Below are 26,580 nucleotides of genomic sequence, written 5' to 3'. Positions count from 1 at the left end.
AAAAGTGTGATACATTGTTTGCAGTAATACTAAAATTACGAATGCGGAGGATGTAAAAGGTATAACGTTAATATCCTTCTATCACAGGACCCTAGAACATATTTTAAGCTCTGGTGCTCTGACGTTCCCGAACGAACATAAGCTACTGTAAGAGAATCAACATGTGTTCAGGGAAAAATCTACTTCGACAGATATATATGAACTCTGCAAACCACATCGAAGTGAATGCTACCGTATGTTAGGGGTTTTTCTCGTTCCTATCGCGGATGGAGCGGGAGAGAATGACCGTTTGGACACCTCTGAGCTTGCTATAATTAGTCTAACCTTGTCTCACAGTCCCTATGGGAGAGATACCTAGGAGAATGAAGAATTTCTCTAGATTATTCACTTAATATTGGTTCTCCAAACTTTTTAAGTAGGCCTTCGCTGGATGATTGGTGTCTGTCTTTGCAACATGTATGTGGTACTGTCCCGTGAGTCGAATCTGTGACAGTTTGTATCGGCTACCTTTATAGATGTTCCATATTTCTTGTTAGCTCCATTTGGATTAGGTCCCATACATTTTAGTTATATCCTAGAATGAGCCACTCGAGTGTTTTATACGCAATCTCATCTGTAGATTGATTATTATTCCCTAGTATCCTGCAAATGAGCTAGGTCTACCCCTGAGCCTACGACTGAGCCTAGCGATAAATCTATTTCATATTCCTACAAATTATGACACCCAGGTATGATTTGACTGATTCCAATATAGTCGAAGGATGCTACGAGAGGAGTTCAGTAACAAATGCAACACATTTTTTCTGAAAGGAAGGAAGTTTTATTCATGTTTCCAACACATTATTCTCCACTCTTTCAGCACAATCTTCGTTCAGTATCACGATCTTACGCCACCTTACTGGGGGGGGGGGGGGGGGGGACCTGTATGCCCACTTGGTACCACTCTACTGGTCGATGTCGGAACCAACGTTTTGTTGCATCAGCAGCCTCCCCATCATCCGTGTACTGCTACCCGTGGAGTGCATCCTTCATTGGACCAAACAGACGGAAGTCGGAAGGAGCGAGATCCGGGCTGTATGCCTGATGAGGAAGGACAATTGCGATGATGACAGATGCCTCGCTCAACGACTCACTCGCTTTTGTTCACTGCCAGGTCTCCGTAGACTTCTGCAAGAGCCTTTTAATATATGCGATGCTCTGCTTTCTTGCCTAAAGAAAATCTCTGACAGCTCTCTGCTTCAACAGACATCAGTTTGAAGGATACGTACAGCGTCGCTACCTATCGGAACACCATTAAACTACAGGGATTGTAGCGGGAATATTCCACGAAGTCCCACAACAAATTCCGCATTTTTTCAACCAAAACTGACGGAAAAACTGATGAAAGCCCCTCGTATGTTTTCTCGTTTTCTCAAGCGCATACTTTTACAGTTTGTACATTCAAAGCAAGTTAATACTCTTTGTACCTCTTAAAATCTTACCAAGATCTGACTGAATATTTGTGTAATTTTTTCAGACAGTAGGCTTATTTCATTATAGGTAACTGCGTTAGGCCGGCCGGAGTGGCCGTGCGGTTCTGAGCGCGCCAGTCTGGAGCCGAGCGACCGCTACGGTCGCAGGTTCGAATCCTGCCTCGGGCATGGACGTGTGTGATGTCCTTAGGTTAGTTAGGCTTAATTAGTTCTAAGTTCTAGGCGACTGATGACCTCAGCAGTTAAGTCGCATAGTGCTCAGAGTCATTTGAACCATAACTGCGTTATCTGCGAAAAGTCGGACTTTACTTTAATATTGTCCGCAGGTCACAAATATTGAGTACGAGCAATAATGTTCCCACACACTTTCCTGGACCACTCCTAAAGTTACATCTATTTCTTGTCGACGACTCTGCACCCAAGATAACATCCAGCGTCCTCTCTACCACAGGATCCATAGTCCAGTCGCAAATTTTGTTTGACGCGCCATATAATCATTCTTTTGTTAATAAACGTTTGTGTAGTACAGAGGTGAATACTGTTTGGAAGTCGATAAATACCGCACCCATCTGAATGCCTTCATTTCAGGATTTCATGTGAGAAAACGCAAGCTATGTTTCGCATGATCGATGTTTTCAGTAACCATACTGTTTGGTATGGATGAGGTTATTCTGTTCCAGAACACTCATTACATTTGAAATTGCCGCGCGGGATTAGCCGAGCGGTCTAAGGTGCTGCAGTCACGGACCGTGCGGCTGCTCCCGGCGGAGGTTCGAGTCCTCCCTCGGGCATGGGTGTGTGTGTTTGTCCTTAGGATAATTTAGGTTAAGTAGTGTGTAAGCTTAGGGACTGATGACCTTAGCAATTAAGTCCCATAAGATTTCAATCACATTTTGTGATTTGAATTTAGAATATGTTCTAGGATTCTACAACAAATGTACGTCAATGACATTGGACTGTAGTTTTTGTGGATTATCCATCTTGTAGACGCATGTGACCTATGGTTTCTCCAAGTTACTGGTTGCAGATTTTGTTCATGGGATCCACGGCATATTATACACTCCTGGAAATGGAAAAAGCAACACATTGACACCGGTGTGTCAGACCCACCATACTTGCTCCGGACACTGCGAGAGGGCTGTACAAGCAATGATCACACGCACGGCACAGCGGACACACCAGGAACCGCGGTGTTGGCCGTCGAATGGCGCTAGCTGCGCAGCATTTGTGCACCGCCGCCGTCAGTGTCAGCCAGTTTGCCGTGGCATACGGAGCTCCATCGCAGTCTTTAACACTGGTAGCATGCCGCGACAGCGTGGACGTGAACCGTATGTGCAGTTGACGGACTTTGAGCGAGGGCGTATAGTGGGCATGCGGGAGGCCGGGTGGACGTACCGCCGAATTGCTCAACACGTGGGGTGTGAGGTCTCCACAGTACATCGATGTTGTCGCCAGTGGTCGGCGGAAGGTGCACGTGCCCGTCGACCTGGGACCGGACCGCAGCGACGCACGGATGCACGCCAAGACCGTAGGATCCTACGCAGTGCCGTAGGGGACCGCACCACCACTTCCCAGCAAATTAGGGACACTGTTGCTCCTGGGGTATCGGCGAGGACCATTCGCAACCGTCTCCATGAAGCTGGGCTACGGTCCCGCACACCGTTAGGCCGTCTTCCGCTCACGCCCCAACATCGTGCAGCCCGCCTCCAGTGGTGTCGCGACAGGCGTGAATGGAGGGACGAATGGAGACGTGTCGTCTTCAGAGATGAGAGTCGCTTCTGCCTTGGTGCCAGTGATGGTCGTATGCGTGTTTGGCGCCGTGCAGGTGAGCGCCACAATCAGGACTGTATACGACCGAGGCACACAGGGCCAACACCCGGCATCATGGTGTGGGGAGCGATCTCCTACACTGGCCGTACACCACTGGTGATCGTCGAGGGGACACTGAATAGTGCACGGTACATCCAAACCGTCATCGAACCCATCGTTCTACCATTCCTAGACCGGCAAGGGAACTTGCTGTTCCAACAGGACAATGCACGTCCGCATGTATCCCGTGCCACCCAACGTGCTCTAGAAGGTGTAAGTCAACTACCCTGGCCAGCAAGATCTCCGGATCTGTCCCCCATTGAGCATGTTTGGGACTGGATGAAGCGTCGTCTCACGCGGTCTGCACGTCCAGCACGAACGCTGGTCCAACTGAGGCGCCAGGTGGAAATGGCATGGCAAGCCGTTCCACAGGACTACATCCAGCATCTCTACGATCGTCTCCATGGGAGAATAGCAGCCTGCATTGCTGCGAAAGGTGGATATACACTGTACTAGTGCCGACATTGTGCATGCTCTGTTGCCTGTGTCTATGTGCCTGTGGTTCTGTCAGTGTGATCATGTGATGTATCTGACCCCAGGAATGTGTCAATAAAGTTTCCCCTTCCTGGGACAATGAATTCACGGTGTTCTTATTTCAATTTCCAGGAGTGTAGTTAAAATGGGAGCCAATTCAGCTGCAGATTCTGTACAAACTCTGACATGGATTCCGTCGGGCCCAGGAGCCTTGTTTAGTTTCAGTGATTTTAAATGTTTGTCAGGGACATAAGCACTGCTATGTACCGCGTGCCACTCCTATGGGACGCCAGGCTCATTTTCTCTGGTGCTTGTGCAGATATTTGTAGTTTCATTTTTGCAACGTGTAGCTGGACTCAGCCCACAGTCATCCTGCGTAGCATGACTCACGTACGCCGCCCAGCTTCGACGGAAACCGTCTATTTGCTTTCCTTACAAATAAAATGATTTTTAAATCTTGCCCATTCGATAGAGCGATGCTAAGTCAGTCTGAAGCGTTATTCGTTTTACAGTGGAATGATGAGAATTGTGACAGCTACCGATAAGGCCATACATCTTCAATGGAATTTTCTTACCACAAGGAAGACGATTTTTTCCTTTTTATAACTGGGATTCACAGTCATGTGAAATTTCTTGAAAGACATCATGTTGACGCCAGTGACTGTTAAACTTTTTATTTCCACTATCGCAATTTATCAAATGCAGCTGCTGTGGTTTAGTGCAAAAGTTACTAGTGATGGTGGAACGAACATATGTATATGCAGACTGTGCTGTTTTACGACATATGGACATGTGCGCTCGTACTACTTAGTAGCGTCAGTGGCGTAAACATGATGTCTTTCAAGAAGATTTTTTCTGTCTTATCATTTACGAGAAATCATGAGAGACAAGATCGTAGCACTGTGGCCATTTCACGTAAGGATTATCCGTTCTACATATTTCAGAAATCATCAAAATATTTAATAAGCATGTGAGTCATTCAACGTTGTTGAAACTCCAACCTCTGTCCAGCCTGCTTCGAGCACACGAGGATCTTATTCTCACGTCTTTGCATCGTAACGTGACCAAAACACTGCACTCCGCGAACAAACATGACTGTACTCGGGTTTATGAAAATAAAACCTGTCCAGATAATGAGACCTGAAATGATTTGAACATGAGCCCCTTTCAATTAATAATGCAAGTTTTTACTATGTTCCTCCTAAAACTCCGTTCGAATATGCCTTGGAAGGGCCAATGGTATTGACCGGCTGCCGTGTCATCCTGAGCCGACAGGCGTCGCTGGATGCGGATAAGGAGGGGCCTGTGGTCAGCACATCACTCATCCTCCTGTTCTCAGTTTTCGTGACCGGAGCCGCTACTTCTCTGTCAAGAAGCTCCTCAGTTAGCCGCACAACGGCTGAGTACACTCCGCTTTCCAGCAGCGCTCGGCAGCTCGGACGGTCACGTATCCAAGTGCTAGCCAAACCCAACAGCGCTTAACTTCGGTAATCTAACGAGAACCGGTGTTACAAATGCGACAAGGCATTTGGCATTCTTACTATGCACTTCTGGAAACTAGCTCGTTCAAAGGTTTTTTTTAATTAGCTCTTCCCGGTGACCCGAAACTGTGGCTGTGTGGTTAAATGGAAAAGAAAGTACACGTTTTTAAAAGGCCCGAATGGTCATTAGAGCATTTCGTTAAAATTCAAAGTGAATCGGTCAGTAACTTTTCGAGATTTTTGGTAAAACGTTTCCTCTTTATATGTTACATATTTATTTATGTATTGTATTAAAAATAGACATATGAAAACATGTGTATATTCGATTGCAACGTTGCATCAAAATTTCAAAGCAATCGGTGAAGAGCTTTCGAAATTTGCGATTTTGTACCAACGAGCATTAGCATTTTTATTAATAATAAATGAAAAGCATTAGTTTGCTTTTATTATAATGTTGTTCTACCAAGAACTGACAGAAGATTCAGTTAACAACATTTTTATTGATTTTCCCCTTTTCACACTTTAGAGGAGTTCAGGTCTGACAGGAAAACAATGTCAATTATTCAACAGGCATTAACAGATACAACCTCCAAAGTTAAATTCATGGGATATACATCAGAAGCATTGTTCATATCCATACTGGTGTTCGCCAAGGAGATGGAATGTACCCCCTTCTGTTTAACGTGGTTGTGGAAAAAATTGTGAGGACATGGGGAAAGGAAATAAAAGGAATTCAGCTTGGGATTAAAAAAGAGCAGAGAATTAGAGTGAAATGTCTGGCTTTCGAGGACGATCTTGCCATTCTAACGAACAATAGAGAGGAAGCCAAACTAGCGTTGGAAAAACTACACGAAATCTCACAGAAAACTGGGCTACAAATCTCCTACGAGAAAACACAGTATATGGAAAACAAACCTGTAGATAATCTCTCGATTACTAGTCAATACGGGAAAATGGCACAAGTTGCCCACTTCAGATATCTGGGAGAGATAATCCAACCATCAGGACTGAACTCAATAGCCAGTAAAGATAGAATCTCCAGATTGCAAAAAGCATATAAGCTCACTTGGAATCACTATAATAAAAAGTCTATTTCTGTCAATGCGAACTTAGGCATTACAACATAGTAGTCCTACCAGAAGCACTTTATGCTGCAGAAACTACCGTGATTCATGGTCATATGAAGATAAGAGAGATTGGAAAGAAAAATTCTGAGGAAAATATATGGACCAGTGTTTCAGGAAGGAGTTTGGATGAAGAGGCCAACTAGAGAGATTTACAAAGACGTAAAAACAACAACAGACACCACTAGAAAGAGAAATATGAACTTTTATGGACGTATCAGCAGGATGAATAAAAGCAGGTTCACAAGACAAATCTTTGAGATAGTAAACAGAGCAAAAACAAGACAGAGTGGATCACTTAAGCAGAAGAAGGCATTAAAGAACTGGGGATCGCAGGATCACACAAGACAACATAAACAATAGAGAACCGTTTAGAAACATCATAAAGAAACACACACTTAAACAAGAACATACGGAGAAGAGAACGGAAAAAAGATGATCGGGAGAACGCAAGAGAGAACACAATGAACGTATGAAGATAATTTGAGAAGAACGAAGAAAGAAGAAGAAATAATGACTACTCAAGTTCAATCGCTCTCTCAAAAGGATATATACAGGGTGTTACAAAAAGGTACGGCCAAACTTTCAGGAAACATTCCTCACACACAAATAAAGAAAAGATGTTATGTAGACATGTGTCCGGAAACGCTTAATTTCCATGTTAGAGCTCATTTTAGTTTCTTCCACCTACGCTCAATGGAGCACGTTATCATGATTTCATAGGGATACTCTACCTGTGTTACCTTGCGTTGGAAAAACTACACGAAATCTCACATAAAACTGGGCTATATATATATATATATAAAACGAGCGTAATCAAATGCAGCGTTGTGACAAAGCAATCGGTGAAAACCTTTCAGAGATATATGATTTCGAACGAACGGACGTTTTCATTTGTATGGGTAACACAGCAGTAGGTTCAGCAGTAGACATGTTCAGCATACTCAGCAATGTGTAAACGTGTAGGTAGAAGATGCAGTTAGCTAAGAGGAAAACCATGCTTCAAAGCTGCTTATGCATTTTAGCGATATAACCGCAGCACGGCACTGCTGTGCGGCTTGCCGTTCCGCTCCTTTGAAGGCGTAATAATGCGAATTTGAGAAGAACGAAGAAAGAAGAAGAAATAATGACTACTCAAGTTCAATCGCTCTCTCAAAAGGATATATACAGGGTGTTACAAAAAGGTACGGCCAAACTTTCAGGAAACATTCCCCACACACAAATAAAGAAAAGATGGTATGTAGACATGTGTCCGGAAACGCTTAATTTCCATGTTAGAGCTCATTTTAGTTTCTTCCACCTACGCTCAATGGAGCACGTTATCATGATTTCATAGGGATACTCTACCTGTGCTACCTTGCGTTGGAAAAGCTACACGAAATCTCACATAAAACTGGGCTATATATATATATATATATATATATATATATATATATATATATATATATATATATATATATATATATATATATGTGTGTGTGTGTGTGTGTGTGTGTGTAGTAGGCGTATAAAAAACGAGCGTAATCAAATGCAGCGTTGTGACAAAGCAATCGGTGAAAACCTTTCAGAGATATATGATTTCGAACGAACGGACGTTTTCATTTGTATGGGTAACACAGCAGTAGGTTCAGCAGTAGACATGTTCAGCATACTCAGCAATGTGTAAACGTGTAGGTAGAAGATGCAGTTAGCTAAGAGGAAAACCATGCTTCAAAGCTGCTTATGCATTTTAGCGATATAACAGCAGTACGGCACTGCTGTGCGGCTTGCCGTTCCGCTCCTTTGAAGGCGTAATAATGCGCTCGTTGCTCAAAGGATACATATACGGGGTGAAATCCATCTTCACGAGAAAATTTCTGAGGCTGTTCGGGAACATTTTCTGAGTGTTTTGAAGCATTGCTCGATCTGGTTGGAAACAGACTTGCTCCATTCTCTCACGGTACTTACCACTGATAACTCTTTGGCCTTAAGCTTGCATTCAGGACTGCTCGGTCCTGTCTCGTGTTTGTTTTCCAGCAGTGCTAGTTATATGTTAATGGCGATACAGTGTAGTAGTTATTGACGAAGAGTTGGCTAACATCCACCTCTTGCATGGATTCATTCAATGCAATGGAACAGATGCAAAACGACGATAATCCCACAGCGACGGCAATTACGTCCAGTAGGAACCTGAGTTACTCTGCGTGTATAAAATGTTCAAATACGAGTAACTTACGGGAATGCAACCGGGTGACGTCTATCTCATTCAACTATTCAATTCGTCGAACCTCCGCAAGCGACGACACATTTCCTTATTGCAGAAGTAAACAATGTGAAACTTGAGTTCCTGAGTTACTTACTGGCAAACAAAATGTTGATATAAATTACGGGAATGCAGGCGGGTGACGTCTTCACGCACAAACATCACGGTATTTTTGGATATGTAAACAGGTGCCGAAGAGAAACCACGCCACTTATTAGAATTACTGCATTTTACAGGCTTTTCCACTATGGTGAATCTATTTTCAAGAAACAAAGGTAATTGCGTACACACCGAGTTAATCACATAATCATAATAACATTAATACTCTGCAAAGAGCCACCGGAGACCAAGAGCCTCTTATACCAAAATTGTCAGGAAATAACCCTGAACGAGCCGCGAAGTTATTGTTGCTGGATTTCGGGTTCATCCTGTATGGGAGCTTGGACGATATTTTATCCGACTCAGTTGCTAAAGTCATTAACGTACGCTGGTGCGGTGACATTCGACTTAGAAGTAACCAGTTCATATCTTGGCTTCGGAGTCTTCAGCGGTAGCATCCACGTATAAAATACTCAGAAGAAGGCGATAGTGAATATCTAATAAAGATCGAGTTTTATCCCAAACATGATGCGGTTTAAATAAGGAGACCGTTGTATACTGGGTCCATTCCATGGGGTTGGATATGGACCAGTATTTACTGACGCAGATATACTTCATTCTAAGTGTTGAAAAAAGGAAATGTCTTAAGGAAGCCTTAAGCACTAAGCCAAGTGCTATTCGTCAGCAAAGAACCTCAACTAGCTTTTGACGTTCCGTTTGTTCCTTATTATTCCGGAATATCGTTGAAAGTCAACTTAGAAGATGTGCAGCCAGAGCAAAGACAAGAAAAGCTTTCTTTCCTTTCACACATGACCTTTTTATGGACGTCCAATTTAAAGCTAAAAAGCATCTTGCCGGCCACGGTGGCCGTGAGGTTCTAGGCGCTCCAGTCCTGAGCCGCGCTGCTGCTACGGTCGCAGGTTCCAATCCTGCCTCGGGCATGGGTGTGTGTGATGTCCTTAGGTTAGTTAGGTTTAAGTAGTTCTAAGTACTAGGGGACTGATGACCACAGCAGTTGAGTCCCATAGTGCTCAGAGCCATTTGAACCATTTTTTAAAAAGCATCTTGTTCTGTTATATGGGAAAAGTTGAATAAAGTCCAAACGGAAGTGATAGCAGGGCACGAATCCTATGCTAACTGTGACATATCCCAAGTTGCTCTTATTCTTCTTCTTTAAATGTGAACGAAGTATAGCTAATATGGTTGGCAGCGGCACGACATCACTGTTCATATATATTTGTCACTTTTTGTCCATATTATCACAATACTTATATTCGTCAAAAATAGCGCTTATCTGTGACAACTGACTAGTTTCTAAACCATGCATTAGCAGTTGCTTGAAGGGACAGTAATTCATGAAGAACAGTGAAACTGGAGCTATTTCATAGACATTTCCATTCATTCAGTGTTAAATAAAATAACGTTACATAAAATTTTAAAAACGGAAATAAATTAAAGTGTTATAAAGCCGCACAATGCATTGTCTTGTGAGTAATGCAGGTGACTCCAAACCTATGTATGACGTTTTCACTTGACCATGATTGATCTGATGATAATGTATAAGTTGAAACGCATAATTAAACAAAATAGTCACTGTAGAACCTGTGACTTATATGTAATTTTTATAGCGTTGATACATCGTTCAAATTGCCTGAAAGTAGGAGGGTCGGTCAATAAATAAGTCACAAACTGGGACGCAGACATTAGAGCCACTCGTACCAGCCTGAAATTTATTTTCCTTTTCTACATGCTCCCCTTATTATCTTAAATCGCTCATCGCTCGACAAGGTGTTAAAAGCCTGCAGCATAGAATTGTTGTGGCTGCATTCGCATCTAACGAGTGACCTTTCGTGATATGACAAGTTCATTTGGTTTCTTATATTGCTGCTATCCACAAGACCGATGCGTCCTTCGAGTAGCGAAATAACCCCTGCAGGAGGAAAGAATGTACTATAGCTGGATAACCAAGCCCGCTAGAACGCTCCTTGTTTGTGACTTTTTTGTCCTTTGTTGAATTCCTGCATCCAGTCGAACAAAAATTTCCACGAAATACAGTTCTAACCACATATGGGACGAATTTCGCTATGGACTTGCTATGCAGACAGTTTATCGGCTCACAAAAATCGCGCTGTTCTTGACGGGTACACATTCATAGCAATATGCCGTATTTATTGGCTCACCCTTGTTACAGCGGACTGTTTCTCATAAGAGTTTTTTTATTTAATTATTATTATTTTTTAATTTTTTTTTACAATGTGAGACGCTAGAACCCCTTTTATTGTCTCCATATTGCGTGTGAGATAGGACCAGACTGGGCATAGTGGTATCGATGACAAGGTGCGACATGATCATCAGTATTTGACGCAAGTGGATCTACGAGATAGCTCCAAGTGGCGCCCTTGGGGATCCCATACGTACCGTTGTAGCGGACAATGGGAATGCGATAACACTGCAAAGGCATTTCCACGACGGCCTTGTAGTGTACTGCTGTCCATTGTCCTGTTGTAAATTGTCTTGTGGAACCAAAGTAACATGCACGGCCACACGGTGTCTGCAAGTAACTCTGCACTGTTGCAGTTGCGGGTATCACTACGAGTGTCACCATCTGGCTGCTCTGACCAGCAAATCGTTAGCGAAGATTTTGGGTCGTGCCTCTGTAAAAATGAAGTGAGGCGCTCGTCACGAATCCGTCAAACACATGTATGGACGACATCAAGCTCGAATAAACTAAATATGTTATTGAACGACTGCAACGGTGGGATGATGCGGGAAAAACAACTTTAGCGGCGCGCAGGCAGCAGTCGTTGACAAGGCCCTACATGTACACGCAAAACAGGCAAGACAACAGATGGTACATGGGGCTCGAAAAAGAACAACAACTGGCTACCGGTTAGCCTCTCCCACTTCACTCGCTGAACGTCAGCCACCAAGTTAGCTTAATTGAAGTACAGTGTGTTTATAAATGAATATCGAGGTTTTAACGCTTTATAATATTTATTGTATTAAACTTACAGTTATAAATGATATGTCAAATGAAAGAGCAACTCAAACAGCTTTACCAAGAACCTTATAAATGTTCACTGGCATAGCGAAGTAGGCGATTGGTTGAACTTCACTGTACACAAGCGCTGGATAGGTCGCAAGGGGCCCAATGACAAGGCTTGCTTTGCATGGCCTCCACAATCACCCGACCTAACGCCATGCGATTTTTTCCTTTGGGGCTTCAAGGATCGTGTATACGTGCCTCCGCTACCAGCAGACCTCCCTGAATTAAGAAGCCGGATTGAAGCAACTGTTGCTTCACACACTTATCGATGTTTGGGAGGAACTCGGCTGTAGACTTGATGTGTGCCGTGTGACAAATGGTGTTCACATTGAACATTTATAAGGTTCTTGGTAAAACTGTTTGAGTTGCTCTTTCATTTGACATGTAATTTATAACTGTAAGTTTAATATAATAAATGTTATAAAGCGTTAAAACCTCGATATTCACATATAAACACCCTGTATAGTGGCCGACACAGACTGTATTCGTCGCTAAAAATGGCCAGCCATTGTCGTCATATGCCATAAATCATTAAACATTACAGTTAGTCAATAAGACTCAGTTAAGCTGATCGGATGATCATGCCATCGAAGCTAGAGGCTGAATAAAGTAACGCTTTATTGTAGCTTTCTGGTGGCCATATCTCCCTTTCTCAAGCTGTTGAGCACCATCCGCTAAAATATACACAAACCGTTTCCAGTTTGTAACAGTCCATTATGTACTTTCATGACACCATTGCATAAGGTAGTGACGGCAGATTGGGGTCACTTGGATGGCAGGACTCTATTGGGGGAGCCTATTCATGGCATGTAGAAGACAAAAAAAATGTTCATATGTATGGGAAATCTTATGAGACTTAAACGCTAAGGTCATCAGTCCCTAAGCTTACACACTACTTAACCTAAATTATCCTAAGGACAAACTCACACACCCATGCCCGAGGTAGGACTCGAACCTCTGCCGGGACCAGCCGCACAGTCCATGACGGTGCGTCCTAGACCGCTCGGCTAAACCTGCGCGGCATGTAGAAGACACACAACAACATCCGAGAGGGACGAAACATTTATTTAATCTCGATAACAGTTTGTGAATGGCGTACAGAAATTAGCCACTTTGCATGTCCAACGTGAATGGATCGATCCCTGTTATAAACATAGAAGCAGTTAACTAACTTGACGTCTACCACAACAGACACGAGACTGTACTACAAATACTAGGTATGAAATATAAATGTAGATACAACAAGCACGCATGTAGGACAAGAGTGACATAACCTGGAAAACTAGGACCAATCTGAGACAAATCTACGAGACTATACATTACAACAATTGTCCACCGTGAAATTCCATGCCTCTGCTGGCGATGCCGGCACGTGACACGCTAAGGAAAGTATTGTTTGGTACATACACTCGTAGTGTATCTGTTTTGCATTTTGGTATTCCGGATGTTGTGGGTTTATTTATCGATCTGAGTTTACATATTGTCATTTTGTCATTTGGAGACAGCGATTGGAGGTGTGGACGCCAGAAAATGGAGTGCCAAGTGAAGAAATCAGAACGTTTCCGACGTATTCTTCTGTTTGAGTTTAGTAGAGGCAGCTAGAAACATTTGCGCCGTGTATAGGATAATCCTACTGGAGAGAGCACAGTAAGAGAATGTTTTTCTTGTCTTAAGGAGGATCGTTTTGACATTAGTGACACTCCACGTTCAGGAAGACTTTCGGGGTTCGATGAAGATCGTTTAAGCGCATTAGTCCGCAATGATTCACATCAGTATACTCAATAACTGGCAAATGTGATGAACTGTGATCACTCCACTATCGTGCGACATTTTCGTGTAATGGGGAAGGTTCAAAAATCGGGTGTATGGGTACCGCATGCACTAAGCCAAAAGCACGAAAATTAGTGGGTGGACATATGTGCATCTCTCCTTGCTCGTCGTCGATTGGCTCGTGAACAACGCCGACACATTCCTATCCTGTATCGTTACCGGTCACGAGAAATGAAGTCCGTATACTAACATAAGGAAAAGAAAGGAATGGTTAAGGTCTAACAAGGCGGAACTCCCTGTAGAAAGATCTGCGCGCGTCCACAAAAGATAATGTTATGCATCTGGTGGAACAGCGACGGTATGGTACGATATGAATTGCTTCCCCGAGCTGTAGCCATCGCTTCTGACATATATTGTCAACAGCTGAGACGTCTGACAGTGCAGTCCAAGAACAACAACCAGGAAGAACGCGTCAAGTGACGCTACTCCACGATAACGCCCGTTCGCATTCTGTTAGACCGTCACTATATAGGAGTTGGGTTGCCGACGTTGCTCACCTGATCTTGTACTCTCAGATTTTCACCTTTTCCGCTCTCTATCGAACAGCCTTCAAGGAATTTCTTTTCCGGATGAAAATACTCTCCGAACATGGCTCGACGAGTTCATCGCCTCAAAAGCACGTGCTTTCTACAGTCGCGGAATCGAAAAGATACCCCAGTGTTGGCAGACTGATGTAAACACTGAAGGAGAGTATATTATTGATGACTCGAGTCTCTGTCATCACATGATATCTTGCGAACCATGGATGAAGGGTATCAGACGGATGCCATATTCCTTGACTTCCGGAAAGCGTTTGACTCGGTGCCCCACTGCAGACTCCTAAGGTACGAGCATATTGGATTGGTTCTCAAATATGTGAGTGGCTCGAAGACTTCTTAAGTAATAGAACCCAGAACGTTGTTCTCGATGGTGAGTGTTCATCGGAGGTGAGGGTGTCATCTGGAGTGCCCCAGGGAAGTGTGGTAGGTCCGCTGTTGTTTTCTATCTACATAAATGATCTTTTGGATAGAGTGGATAGCCATGTGCGGCTGTTTGCTGATGATGCTGTGGTGTACGGGAAGGTGTCGTCGTTGAGTGACTGTAGGAGGATACAAGATGACTTGGATAGGATTTGTAATTGGTGTAAAGAATGGCAGTTAACTCTAAATATAGATAAATGTAAATTAATGCAGATGAATAGGAAAAAGAATCCCGTAATGTTAGAATACTCCATTAGTAGTGTAGCGCTTGACACGGTCACGTCGACTAAATATTTGGGCGTAACATTGCAGAGCGATATGAAGTGGGACAAGCATGTAATGGCAGTTGTGGGGAAGGCGGCTAGTCGTCTTCGGTTCATTGGTAGAATTTTGGGAAGATGTGGTTCATCTGTAAAGGAGACCGCTTATAAAACAGTAATAACGACCTATTCTTGAGTACTGCTCGAGCGTTTGGGATCCCTATCAGGTCGGATTGAGGGAGGACATACAAGCAATTCAGAGGTGGGCTGCTAGATTTGTAACTGGTAGGTTTGATCATCACGTGAGTGTTACGGAAATGCTTCAGGAACTCGGGTGGGAGTCTCTGGAGGAAAGGAGGTATTGTTTTCGTGAATCGCTACTGAGGAAATTTAGAGAACCAGCATTTGAGGCTGACTGCAGTACAATTTTGCTGCCGCCAACTTATATTTCGCTGAAAGACCACAAAGATAAGATGAGAGATTAGGGCTCGTACAGAGGCATATAGGCAGTCATTTTTCCCTCGTTCTGTTTGGGAGTGGAACAGGGAGAGAAGATGCTAGTTGTGGTACAAGGTACCCTCCGCCAGGAACCGTATGGTGGATTGCGGAGTATGTATGTAGATGTAGATGTAGATGTAGACCTGCTGTGTTTATTAAACTTGTGGAAAAACGCCTCGAGCTTTTGCACCAATCCAGTAAATATAAGCGAAGTAGAAACGAATAGGGATCACTCTTGCGACGATACGGGCCGCAAATGGAGAAATCCATTGAAGTAGGCGACTTTGATAAATGACACATTTTTATGGCTAGGTGGCTGGAAAAGAGCAGTTCGGAAACGGTGTAGCCGGTCGGCTGATACCACGAGAAGGCGAAGAGATGTTGGATATCCGCGCCTCGTCATAGAACACGGAGCTCGGAAACTTGGTCGCCCACTACAGCAGGATATTCGGTGAGCAGTGGCAAATATGAAGACAGAGTACCATGTGGGTGCAAGCACAAGTGTTTAGGAGCACACCATTCAACGCAGATGGTTGAGCAAGGGACTCCGTACAAGACGAGCACTGTACCACCTCATATTGAAAGAACGACTTTCTCAATTACGATTCCAGAACAAACTGGGTCATCGAGACAAGATCGTGGATCAATGATAACGTATCTGATCGAAGGAATGACATATATTGCTAGACCAGGGCGACGGCCGTGTGCGGATACGCCGTCATTCAGGCGAAACGATGCTCGAAACATGCACTGCGTCAGGTAAGCAGATCGGTGTGGTAAGAGAAATGTTCATCTGGGCTTCCTAGGAACCATAACAGCTACGGGCTTCCTGGACAGTGTTGCTGATCACTGCCTCCTTTCGTGCTTGATGTCTTTCCCGGAAGCGGTGGCACCTTCTAGGAAGGTAACTGTCCGTATCACAAAGCCTAAATCGTGCTATCGTGATTCGAACAGCACGATAGGGAAGTCACGTTGATGTCGTCGCCAACAGTCCCGCTCATCTCAATTCGATGGAGCATATCTGGAAAACTTCTTGGATTCTAGATTCCTCTCCGCAGACCACAGGTCCATAATTTACAGGAATTGTGTGTCCTGTGGGTAGGCATCTACTGCCACTTATCTCAGGAAACCTAACAACGATTTGTCGAAGCCATGCTACGCAGAGTCGCTGCTGTATTGCGTTTCAGAGGTGTATCAGTAAGCGGGCGCTCACAACACTTATCTTCACCAGTGCAATTTATACTGACCGTATGATCCTGAAAGAGAACCTTCTATCAAAAACGTCGCAGCTGATGTAACGAGAAATTGTACGTCGTCAAGTATTTGCGTCGCAGCCCCTGCGCAACGTACCTAAATAAAATACAGAATAAAACTCTTGTGTAAAAACTGCATACTTATTGCGTTTTGCGCGCACTTCTAGGGGATGGCCCTTCACCTTGGGAACCGTTCCTTTAAGGCGAGCGGAATTTACCGTGAAAGAAGGTGCAGAGATGAAACCTTGAGCTGCGCCCGTGTAATTCAAATGTCAGACACTAGTGGCGTCATCTCCTGATCGGACACGATCTTGGATTGCCAGTAAATGTTGAGGTCGCATATTAATGTGCAGCAGTTGCTCCGAATAGTACGAGACCTGTTCAGTCGAACGAGATGATGTAGCAGCTAGATGGACTTGTCTTTTGTTCAAACCACTGTTCGACCAGCCTAATTTAGGTTTCACGCTATTTCCCTAAATCGCTTGAGGTGAATCTCAAGATTTTTCCTTTGAAAGAACGCGACCAGTCGCAGCTTTTATTTCACCTCTAATGACTTTGTCGTCGACTGTAGATTAAACCCTAATCTTTTTTTTTTAGGGCAGTTCATACTAGGCTACCGATTTGTGCGTGATACTATCTATAAAGACCTCGCAGGCGAAGGGACATGAAGCTCTAATCTTCTTTCATTCTTTACGGCCTGTTTACCTTTTTGTAACATACTGAGCCACCATACAAGTTTCTAACATACTCAAAGACTACTGCCTGTTTCCCTTTCTGAGTGCGTCATCAATCAAATTAACTTTTTATCAGAACGGCTTTAAACAAGACTGTTATCTCAGGAAGAGGCAAGGTCACAAACAACTGGTCGGCGTGTCACAAACACAAGTAATAGCCAATAACTGACCATAAGGACGGATCATTTTCACTTCGCCTATTATGTAGAGTGTACTTTTATCTACAGCGAACAAGCTAACAAATATTGAGCAAAGTTGTCAAATGTTTGTACCAACGTTTCCAGAGAATTAAGCGGAAAATAAATGTAAGCTTTGGAATACCTGTCAACAACATGGGATATTTTTCGATACGTTGGAACTGATTAGCTGTTGTACATTTCACGTACATCATTAAAGTTTAAACAGCAGCCTCACTGATTGACAAGATGTCTTGAGAAGACGATTCCAAAACTTTAGTGGGTAGCGTACATCGAGGAAATCTAACAGTGAGTGAACCTCTGTGTTCATGTAAGCACAGTGCTTCAGTACGTCAGACTACTACAATAACTTTTAATTTGTAATACAGGTTCAGTCCAAAGGTTTTCAAATTTTAAAATGATATGAAGGACAGAAGAAAACTAATAACTTGAGTAGCGTTATATGATCAGATGAAGCGATGTTCCATGATGAGGGGCTCGCCAACCTGCTACTATGTGCCTCATTGCACAACAAAATCCAGAATTTAAAACAGACTAACTTAAATTGCGTTTCTCTGTGAGTGTGTGGCGTGATATTCAAAGTATTTCTCTTCTGGCTTTGTTTGACGCTGACACGTAGAATCCACCTTGTTCATTGTAGTTTCCATATTGTGTGGCTGGTCAGAAGATATCTTTTGCGACCTCTTGGCGGTGGCAGTCTGCGTTAGCAGTCCTGATGTTCGTATTTGGCGTATCTCTCATCAGTTTTTGCGAAAATTTTAAGAAAAAACTTTAATGACCATTATGCTAACTTACTCCGTATTTCAAGTGTTCTTGAATGTAGAAAAGATGTTTCAATGTCAAGAGAGATAAGAAAACTTACAACAGCCGACAACGCACTTCGTCGTTTTATTTGTGGGCTATCATAGCAGTATCTTGAATTATACAAGAAGGAATCGAGGCTAATTCATTACATACCCTGTTGTACGCCGATGAGGGAAAACATTACGACAGCCCACTTAATATCGCGGTGGACCACCTCTGGAACGCAACACAGCAGCGATTATGCATGGCATGTATTCGACAAGTCTTAGACAATTTTCCACAGGTACGTGGCGGAAGATGTCCACGCACAGGCCAGGCAGTTCCCGTGAATTACGCATCAGTGGTTTAAGGGCGCGGAGGTGGTACCCGATTGCGGCCCATGTATGTTGCCTCGGGTTTAGATAAGACGAATTTGCTGCCATGACATCAGATCACTGGAGCACTCTTCTGGCCTTGTGACACGGGCAATTATCCGGCTGGAAAGTGCCATCGCGTCGACATGAGAATGCAGGTGGTCTGCAGTAACGTAACAACGTTCTCGTAGTCCACAGGTGTCGTTGTTCCTTCAATTACTGCCACAGGTTCCATGGAAGCCCAGGCGAACGTCCCCACAGCGTAGTACCACGCTCACTAGCCTGACATCCAAACCTCCAGATCTCAGACACACAGATCTTTGCCAAACGTTGTATGCCGATAAAATATCAACCAAAACTCTGACTTAGTTCGTACTATGTGTTGTCGTCCGGTAGAACATGCGTAAACGGTAATTAAAACTAACACTAGAATTAAGTAGCACAGGAAAAGCATAACTCTGAGTAGCTAATACGTATACTATCCGGGAGGAAATCTGTAGAGCGATAGATTGTCGCACCAAGGGTCCTGGGTTAAAATCCCAGTGGTAACAAATTTTTTACTGTATTGTGTGTGATAGTGTCTATTAAGACTTCCACATGTGTGATGCGGTTGTTTCTTTATTCTACTGTTAGTTGTTTGGTTGCTTGGTTGATTCGGGGGAGGGGACCAAACAGCGAGGTCATTGGTTCCATCCGGTTAGGGGAGGATGGGGAAGGAAGTCGGCCGTGCCCTTACGAAGGAACTATCCCGGCGTTCACCTGAAGCGACTAATGGAAATCGCAGAAAATCTAAATCAGGATGGCCGGACTCGGATTTGAACCGTCGTCCTCCCGAATGCGAGTCCAGTGTGCTAATCACTGCGCCACTTCGCTCGGTATATTCTACTCTTCCGATTTTTTTCCGTTTGTTCTGTGGCACTGCAAATGCACTAGCTGCTACACCAAGAGTGATCTCTGTTCTATCGTCCGTGTCGGACAGAACACCACATCTAACCTACACAAACGTATTCTATAGAGTTGCTACCTTCCTAACGAGGCGAACGCAGATTGCCAAAAGAACATTGCTACAAAGTCCGAAAAGTCCTTTCACATGTCAGGGAAATGTTCTCCCGTATAATACACTCCTGGAAATTGAAATAAGAACACCGTGAATTCATTGTCCCAGGAAGGGGAAACTTTATTGACACATTCCTGGGGTCAGATACATCACATGATCACACTGACAGAACCACAGACACATAGACACAGGCAACAGAGCATGCACAATGTCGGCACTAGTACAGTGTATATCCACCTTTCGCAGCAATGCAGGCTGCTATTCTCCCATGGAGACGATCGTAGAGATGCTGGATGTAGTCCTGTGGAACGGCTTGCCATGCCATTTCCACCTGGCGCCTCAGTTGGACCAGCGTTCGTGCTGGACGTGCAGACCGCGTGAGACGACGCTTCATCCAGTCCCAAACATGCTCAATGGGGGACAGATCCGGAGATCTTGCTGGCCAGGGTAGTTGACTTACACCTTCTAGAGCACGTTGGGTGGCACGGGATACATGCGGACGTGCATTGTCCTGTTGGAACAGCAAGTTCCCTTGCCGATCTAGGAATGGTAGAACGATGGGTTCGATGACGGTTTGGATGTACCGTGCACTATTCAGTGTCCCCTCGACGATCACCAGTGGTGTACGGCCAGTGTAGGAGATCGCTCCCCACACCATGATGCCGAGTGTTGGCCCTGTGTGCCTCGGTCGTATGCAGTCCTGATTGTGGCGCTCACCTGCACGGCGCCAAACACGCATACGACCATCATTGGCACCAAGGCAGAAGCGACTCTCATCGCTGAAGACGACACGTCTCCATTCGTCCCTCCATTCACGCCTGTCGCGACACCACTGGAGGCGGGCTGCACGATGTTGGGGCGTGAGCGGAAGACGGCCTAACGGTGTGCGGGACCATAGCCCAGCTTCATGGAGACGGTTGCGAATGGTCCTCGCCGATACCCCAGGAGCAATAGTGTCCCTAATTTGCTGGGAAGTGGCGGTGCGGTCCCCTACGGCACTGCGTAGGATCCTACGGTCTTGACGTGTATCCGTGCGTCGCTGCGGTCCGGTCCCAGGTCGACGGGCACGTGCACCTTCCGCCGACCACTGGCGACAACATCGATGTACTGTGGAGACCTCACGCCCCACGTGTTGAGCAATTCGGCGGTACGTCCACCCGGCCTCCCGCATGCCCACTATACGCCCTCGCTCAAAGTCCGTCAACTGCACATACGGTTCACGTCCACGCTGTCGCGGCATGCTACCAGTGTTAAAGACTGCGATGGAGCTCCGTATGCCACGGCAAACTGGCTGACACTGACGGCGGCGGTGCACAAATGCTGCGCAGCTAGCGCCATTCGACGGCCAACACCGTGGTTCCTGGTGTGTCCGCTGTGCCGTGCGTGTGATCATTGCTTGTACAGCCCTCTCGCAGTGTCCGGAGCAAGTATGGTGGGTCTGACACACCGGTGTCAATGTGTTCTTTTTTCCATTTCCAGGAGTGTAGTTTCACGCGTAAACATTTAAAAAAAGTCACCAGAGAGGTCTGAACGACTACCTCAAGCTCTACCAACTGACCCACAAGAGATCTACAAGATAATCATTCACAGATACGCTTTTCCTGTATGCGTAATTCTGGTGTTACTTTTAATTACCTTTTATGCATGTTCTACTGGAAGACAGAACATAGCACGAACTAAATCGGTGTTTTGGTCGATACTCAATCGACATGCAAGGTGTGGTATCAATCTGGGTACCTGACATCTGGAGGTCTGGGTGTGAGTATATGGCACGGTGCACGTCACGAGCGGGCGGTCGTCTGGCTGACGGCGTACTCGTACCCGAAACGTGACTCATTCGACCAGCAGCTCATCCACGGTTCACTCTCGATGAGAACGTGCACGCTGCAAGCATCAGTGACGATGTCATCGGGTCATCGTGGGAACATATAGACGTAGTATTTTGCGGAGTCCCACGTTCAACAATATGCGCTGAACTGCGTGCTCCGAAACACTTGATGCTGCACCAGAATTTTACGCTGTCGTCAGATCTGTCACTGATCGCTAACTGTCCTGTTTTCGAGAGCGGCCAGGCCTCCGACCTCCACGTACCGTGATGAGGCGTTGATGTTCAACAACTTGTCGCCTGTCTACTGGCAAGAAGGTTTCAAATAACATAAAGAACAGCTTAGATGAATGGGAATAAAACTAGATCTACGGAGACTACAATATGAAAGAAGCGAGAAACTGGGATAGCCCATATTCTAAGTTATAAAAGTAGAATGAAAATTAAAATAAAAGTTGTGTTGGAGATGTATTACACTGAAAAGTTGATGTATTTATAAAGGGTGAAAGAACGGATGAAAATTTGTATCGAGGCTGGGATTCGAACCCTCTCCTGCTCACTAGGGAGATGGCCGAACCACTACACCATCCTGACACAGTGTCTTTGCACAACTGCACGGACTACCATTACGCCCCTCCATTCTCAGTCCAAATTCATATTGACACCTCGGCCTTCTGGGTATTTCCTTTACATTCAGACTGAGGAGGGCGTAGTGTTACAGCAGGTAGCGCATCTGCCTCCTGAGCAGGAGACTCGGGTACGAAGACCGCCCTCGGTACAAATTTTCGTTCCTTGTTCGGTCTACATATATACATCATACACTATGTGATCAAAAGCATCGGGACATACACAAAAACATACTTTTTTAATATTCGGTGCGTTGTGCTGCCACCTACTGCCAGGTACTCTATATCAGCTAACTCAGTAGTCATTAGATATCGTGAGAGAGCAGAATGTGTCGCTCCGCGGAACTCACGGACTTCGAACGTGGCCAAGTGATTGGGTGTCATTTGTGTCATACGTCTTTACGCGAGATTTTCACACTCCTAACCATGCCTAGGTCCACTGTTTCCGATGTGACGGTGAAGTTGAAACGTGAAGGGACACGTACAGCACAAAAGCGTACAGGCTGACCTCGTCTGTTGACTGACAGAGACCGCCGACACTTGAAGAGGGTCGTAATGTGTAACAGGCAGACAGCCATTCATACCATCACACAGAAATTCCAAACAACATCAGTATCCACTGCAAGTACTGTGACAGTTAGGCGGGAGGTGAAAAAACTTGGATTTCATGGCCGAGCCGCTGCTCATAAGCCACACATCACGTCGGTAAATGACAGACGACTGCTCGCTTTGTGTAAGGAGCGTAAACGTCGGACGATTGAACAGTGGACAAACGTTGTGTGAAGTGACGAATCACGGTAACAATGTGGCGAGCCGATGGCAGGGTGTGGATATGGCGAATGCCGGGTGAACGTCATCTGCCAGCGTGTGTAGTGCCAACAGTAAAATTCGGAGGCAATGATGTTATGGTGTGATCGTGTTTTTCATGGAGGGGGCTTGCACCCCTTATTGTTTTGCGTGGCAGTATCACAGCACAGGCCTACATTGATGTTTCAAAAATAGTTCAAATGGCTCTGAGCACTATGGGACTGAATATCTGAGGCCATCAATCCCCTAGACATAGAACTACTTAAACCTAACTAACCTAAGGACATCACACACATCCATGCCCGAGGTAGGATTCGAACCTGCGGCCGTTGAGGTCGCGCGGTTCCATACTGTAGCGCCTAGAACCGCTCGGCCACTCCGGCCGGCTTGATGTTTCAAGCACCTTCTTGCTTCCCACTGTTGAAGAGCGATTCGGGGATGGCGATTGCATCTTTCAACACTATCGAGCACCTGTTCATAATGCACAACCTGTGGCGGAGTGGTTACACGACAATAACACACCTGTAATGGACTGGCCTGCAGAGAGTCCTCACCTGAATCCTACAGAACACCTTTGGGATGTTTTGTAACACTGACTTCGTGCCAGGCCTCACCGACCGACATCGATACCTCTCCTCAGAGCAAAACTTCGTAAATAATAGGGGTACCATTCCCGAAGAAACCTTCCAACACCTGACTGAACGTATGCCTACGAGAGTGGAAGCGGTGATCAAGGCTAAGGGTGGACCAACACCATATTGAATTCCAGCATTGCCCATGGAGGGCACCACGAACTTGTCATTTTCAGCCAGGTGTCCGGGTACTATTGATCATATAGTGTAGACGTTTGAGATTTCGAAGTGTCTCTGCAATCACGTGGTTTCATTTGATTAAAACACGGAAAACTGATGAACATTAAATGATGCAGGAACTACTACCATCTCAAGAGATTGGCTACAGACAGAGAAAATATGAAAATGGCTACTGCAAACGAAGCTGTGGATTAAAAACAGAAGAAGAAACTTTTTTAAAGTGATTTTTTTTTAATATGAAACTTCCTGGCAGATGCAAAGTGTATACTGGATGGAGAATAGAACTCGGGGCCTTCGCCTTTCACAGACTAGTGCTCTATCGACTGAGCTACCCAAGCACAACTCACGGCACTCTTACTTCCGCCATAACCTTCCAGTACCTCATCTTCTACCTTCCAAACTTCCTGAAATAGTTCCCAAAGTTTAGTCGGATGAAAGGACTGACGTTTCAAATATTTTTTTTTCTTTTTTGCTTAATCACTTATGTTAGACTCCCTTCTGGTACTTGTAAAAATGCACACAAAGTTGTAGCTACATCGATTGTAAGTTATTACTGAACATTTCGGTGTTTACCTCTACGGACTTCGCCTGGCGAGAAATCTAGATCATCAGAAGTGCTGTATACATACACTACTGGCCATTAAAATTGCTACACTACGAAGATGACGTGCTACAGACGCGAAATTTAACTGAAAGGAAGAATATGCTGTGGTATGTAAATGATTAGCTTTTCAGAGCATTCACACAAGATTGGCACCGGTGGCGACACCTGCAACGTGCTGACATGAAAATTTCCAACCGATTTCTCACACACAAACAGCAGTTGACCGGCGTTGCTTGGTGAAACGTTGTTGTGATGCCTCGTGTAAGGAGGAGAAATGCGTACCATCACGTTTCCCACTTTGATAAAGATCGGATTGTAGCTTATCGCGATTGCAGTTTATCGTATCGCGACATTGCTGCTCGCGTTGGTCGAGATCCAATGACTGTTAGCAGAATATGGAATCGGTGGGTTCAGGAGGGTAATACGGAACGCCGTGCTGGATCTCAACGGCCTCGTATCACTAGCAGTCGTGATGATAGGCATCCACGTCTCGATCCCTGAGTCAACAGATGCATGACAACAACCATCTGCACGAACAGTTCGACGACGTTTGCAGCAGCATGGACTATCAGCTCGGAGACCATGGCTGCGGTTACACTTGACGCTGCATCACAGACAGGAGCGCCTGCAATGGTGTACTCAACGACGAACCTGGGTGCACCAGTGGCAAAATCTTACTTTTTCGGATGAAACCAGGTTCTGTTTACAGCATCATGATGGTCGCATCTGTGTTTGGTGACATCGTGGTGAACGCACATTGGAAACGTGTATTCGTCATCGCCATACTGGCGTGATGGTATGGGGTGCCAGTGGTTACACGTCTCGGTCACCTCTTGTTCGCATTGACGGCACTTTGAACAGTGGACGTTACATTTCACATGTGTTACGACCCGTGCTCTACCCTTCATTCGATCCCTGCAAAACCCTACATTTCAGCAGGATAATGCACGACCGCATGTTGCATGTCCTGTGCGGTCCTTTCTGGATACAGAAAATGTTCGACTGCTGCCCTGCCCAGCACTTTCTCCAGGTCTCTCACCAATTGAAAACGTCTGGTCGATGGTGGCCGAGCAACTGGCTCGTCACAATACGCCAGTCACTACTCTTGATGAACTGTGGTACCGTGTTGAAGCTGCATGGGCAGGTGTACCTGTACACGTCATCCAAGCTCTGCCTGACTCAATGCCCAGGTGTATCAAGGCCGTTATTACGGCCAGAGGTGGTTGTTCTGGCTACTATTTTATCAGGATCTACGCACCCAAATTGCGTGAAAATGTAATCACATGTCAGTTCTAGTATAATATATTTGTCCAATGAATACCCGTTTATCATGTGCATTTCTTCTTGGTGTAGCAATTTTAATGGCCAGTAGTGTAGATAAAGAGTTACATATAAAGATGCCGAGGAAAACGTTGGCTTGGTATTTGCGTTGCTGGTGACAGTCGTCACACGTGGTTGTTGTGGTGTTACAGGGGTAAGCTGCGCCTGTCGCACCTGCTGCTGCCTCTGCTTCGGCGGTTGTAGGCAGGGAGTGGCGGGCAGCGGGAGCCGCCACCCTGCTGCGGCTGGACGCAGCACGCAGGTGCTTCTTCCCTCCACGACCCCGGCCGACCTCTTCACTCCACACGACGACGCGTCTATTACGAAGATTGTCACTCTCCGTCGCTAACTACCGTCTCGCGGATGAGCTCTGACAAAGCCTGACGTCTCTGTCATTTATTTATTGTTTTGTAATGCAAAACATATGGACATTCCATATTGTTATTTATACCGATATTTATACTGTCTGCTCTGCTTCACGGTTGCAACCGTACTTTTTTTGTTTTTTAATAAAACAATGTAAAACTCATTCACTTTACTTGTTTGTCTCCCTGTGTGGCATCCCGCGTGCTTATGGCTTTATCTCCCAGTGTACAACATTAATAATAAGCTAAAACTCATTATGGAGCCACGTGAATGCACCGCACGCAAACCCTCAACAGCTACCAGCTCCTCTCCACTCTCGTGTGCTGTCATTAGCACGGCGTCGCCAAAGAGCCTCTGCGAAACAGGAGAAGTAACAGAGACAGTCCATCACCGAATTACAGTTTTCAGTAGGTCCATGAGGCCTCCTCGGGAGCATCAGTGGGTGACGCTTACACGTACATGTTACGT

The 26,580-nt window shown here is 45.1% G+C and overlaps 1 protein-coding gene across 1 annotated transcript in view; it reads left to right on the top strand.

Moving 5' to 3' along the window:
- LOC126175471 (uncharacterized) overlaps positions 1-26,234 on the top strand; it is a 38,611-nt gene extending 12,377 nt beyond the window's left edge. Inside the window, exon 3 of the mRNA XM_049922322.1 lies at positions 25,899-26,234. Within this exon, the coding sequence (XP_049778279.1) occupies positions 25,899-25,950 (52 nt within the window). The 3' untranslated portion in view covers positions 25,951-26,234. The remainder of the gene's footprint in view (positions 1-25,898) is intronic.
- The last annotated feature ends 346 nt before the right edge of the window (positions 26,235-26,580 follow it).

This window comes from Schistocerca cancellata, chromosome 1, assembly GCF_023864275.1.
Source record: "Schistocerca cancellata isolate TAMUIC-IGC-003103 chromosome 1, iqSchCanc2.1, whole genome shotgun sequence".
NCBI classification, from domain to species: domain Eukaryota; kingdom Metazoa; phylum Arthropoda; class Insecta; order Orthoptera; family Acrididae; genus Schistocerca; species Schistocerca cancellata.
Note: the sequence above shows the minus strand (reverse complement) of the source record. Positions and strands in the feature narration are given on the sequence as shown.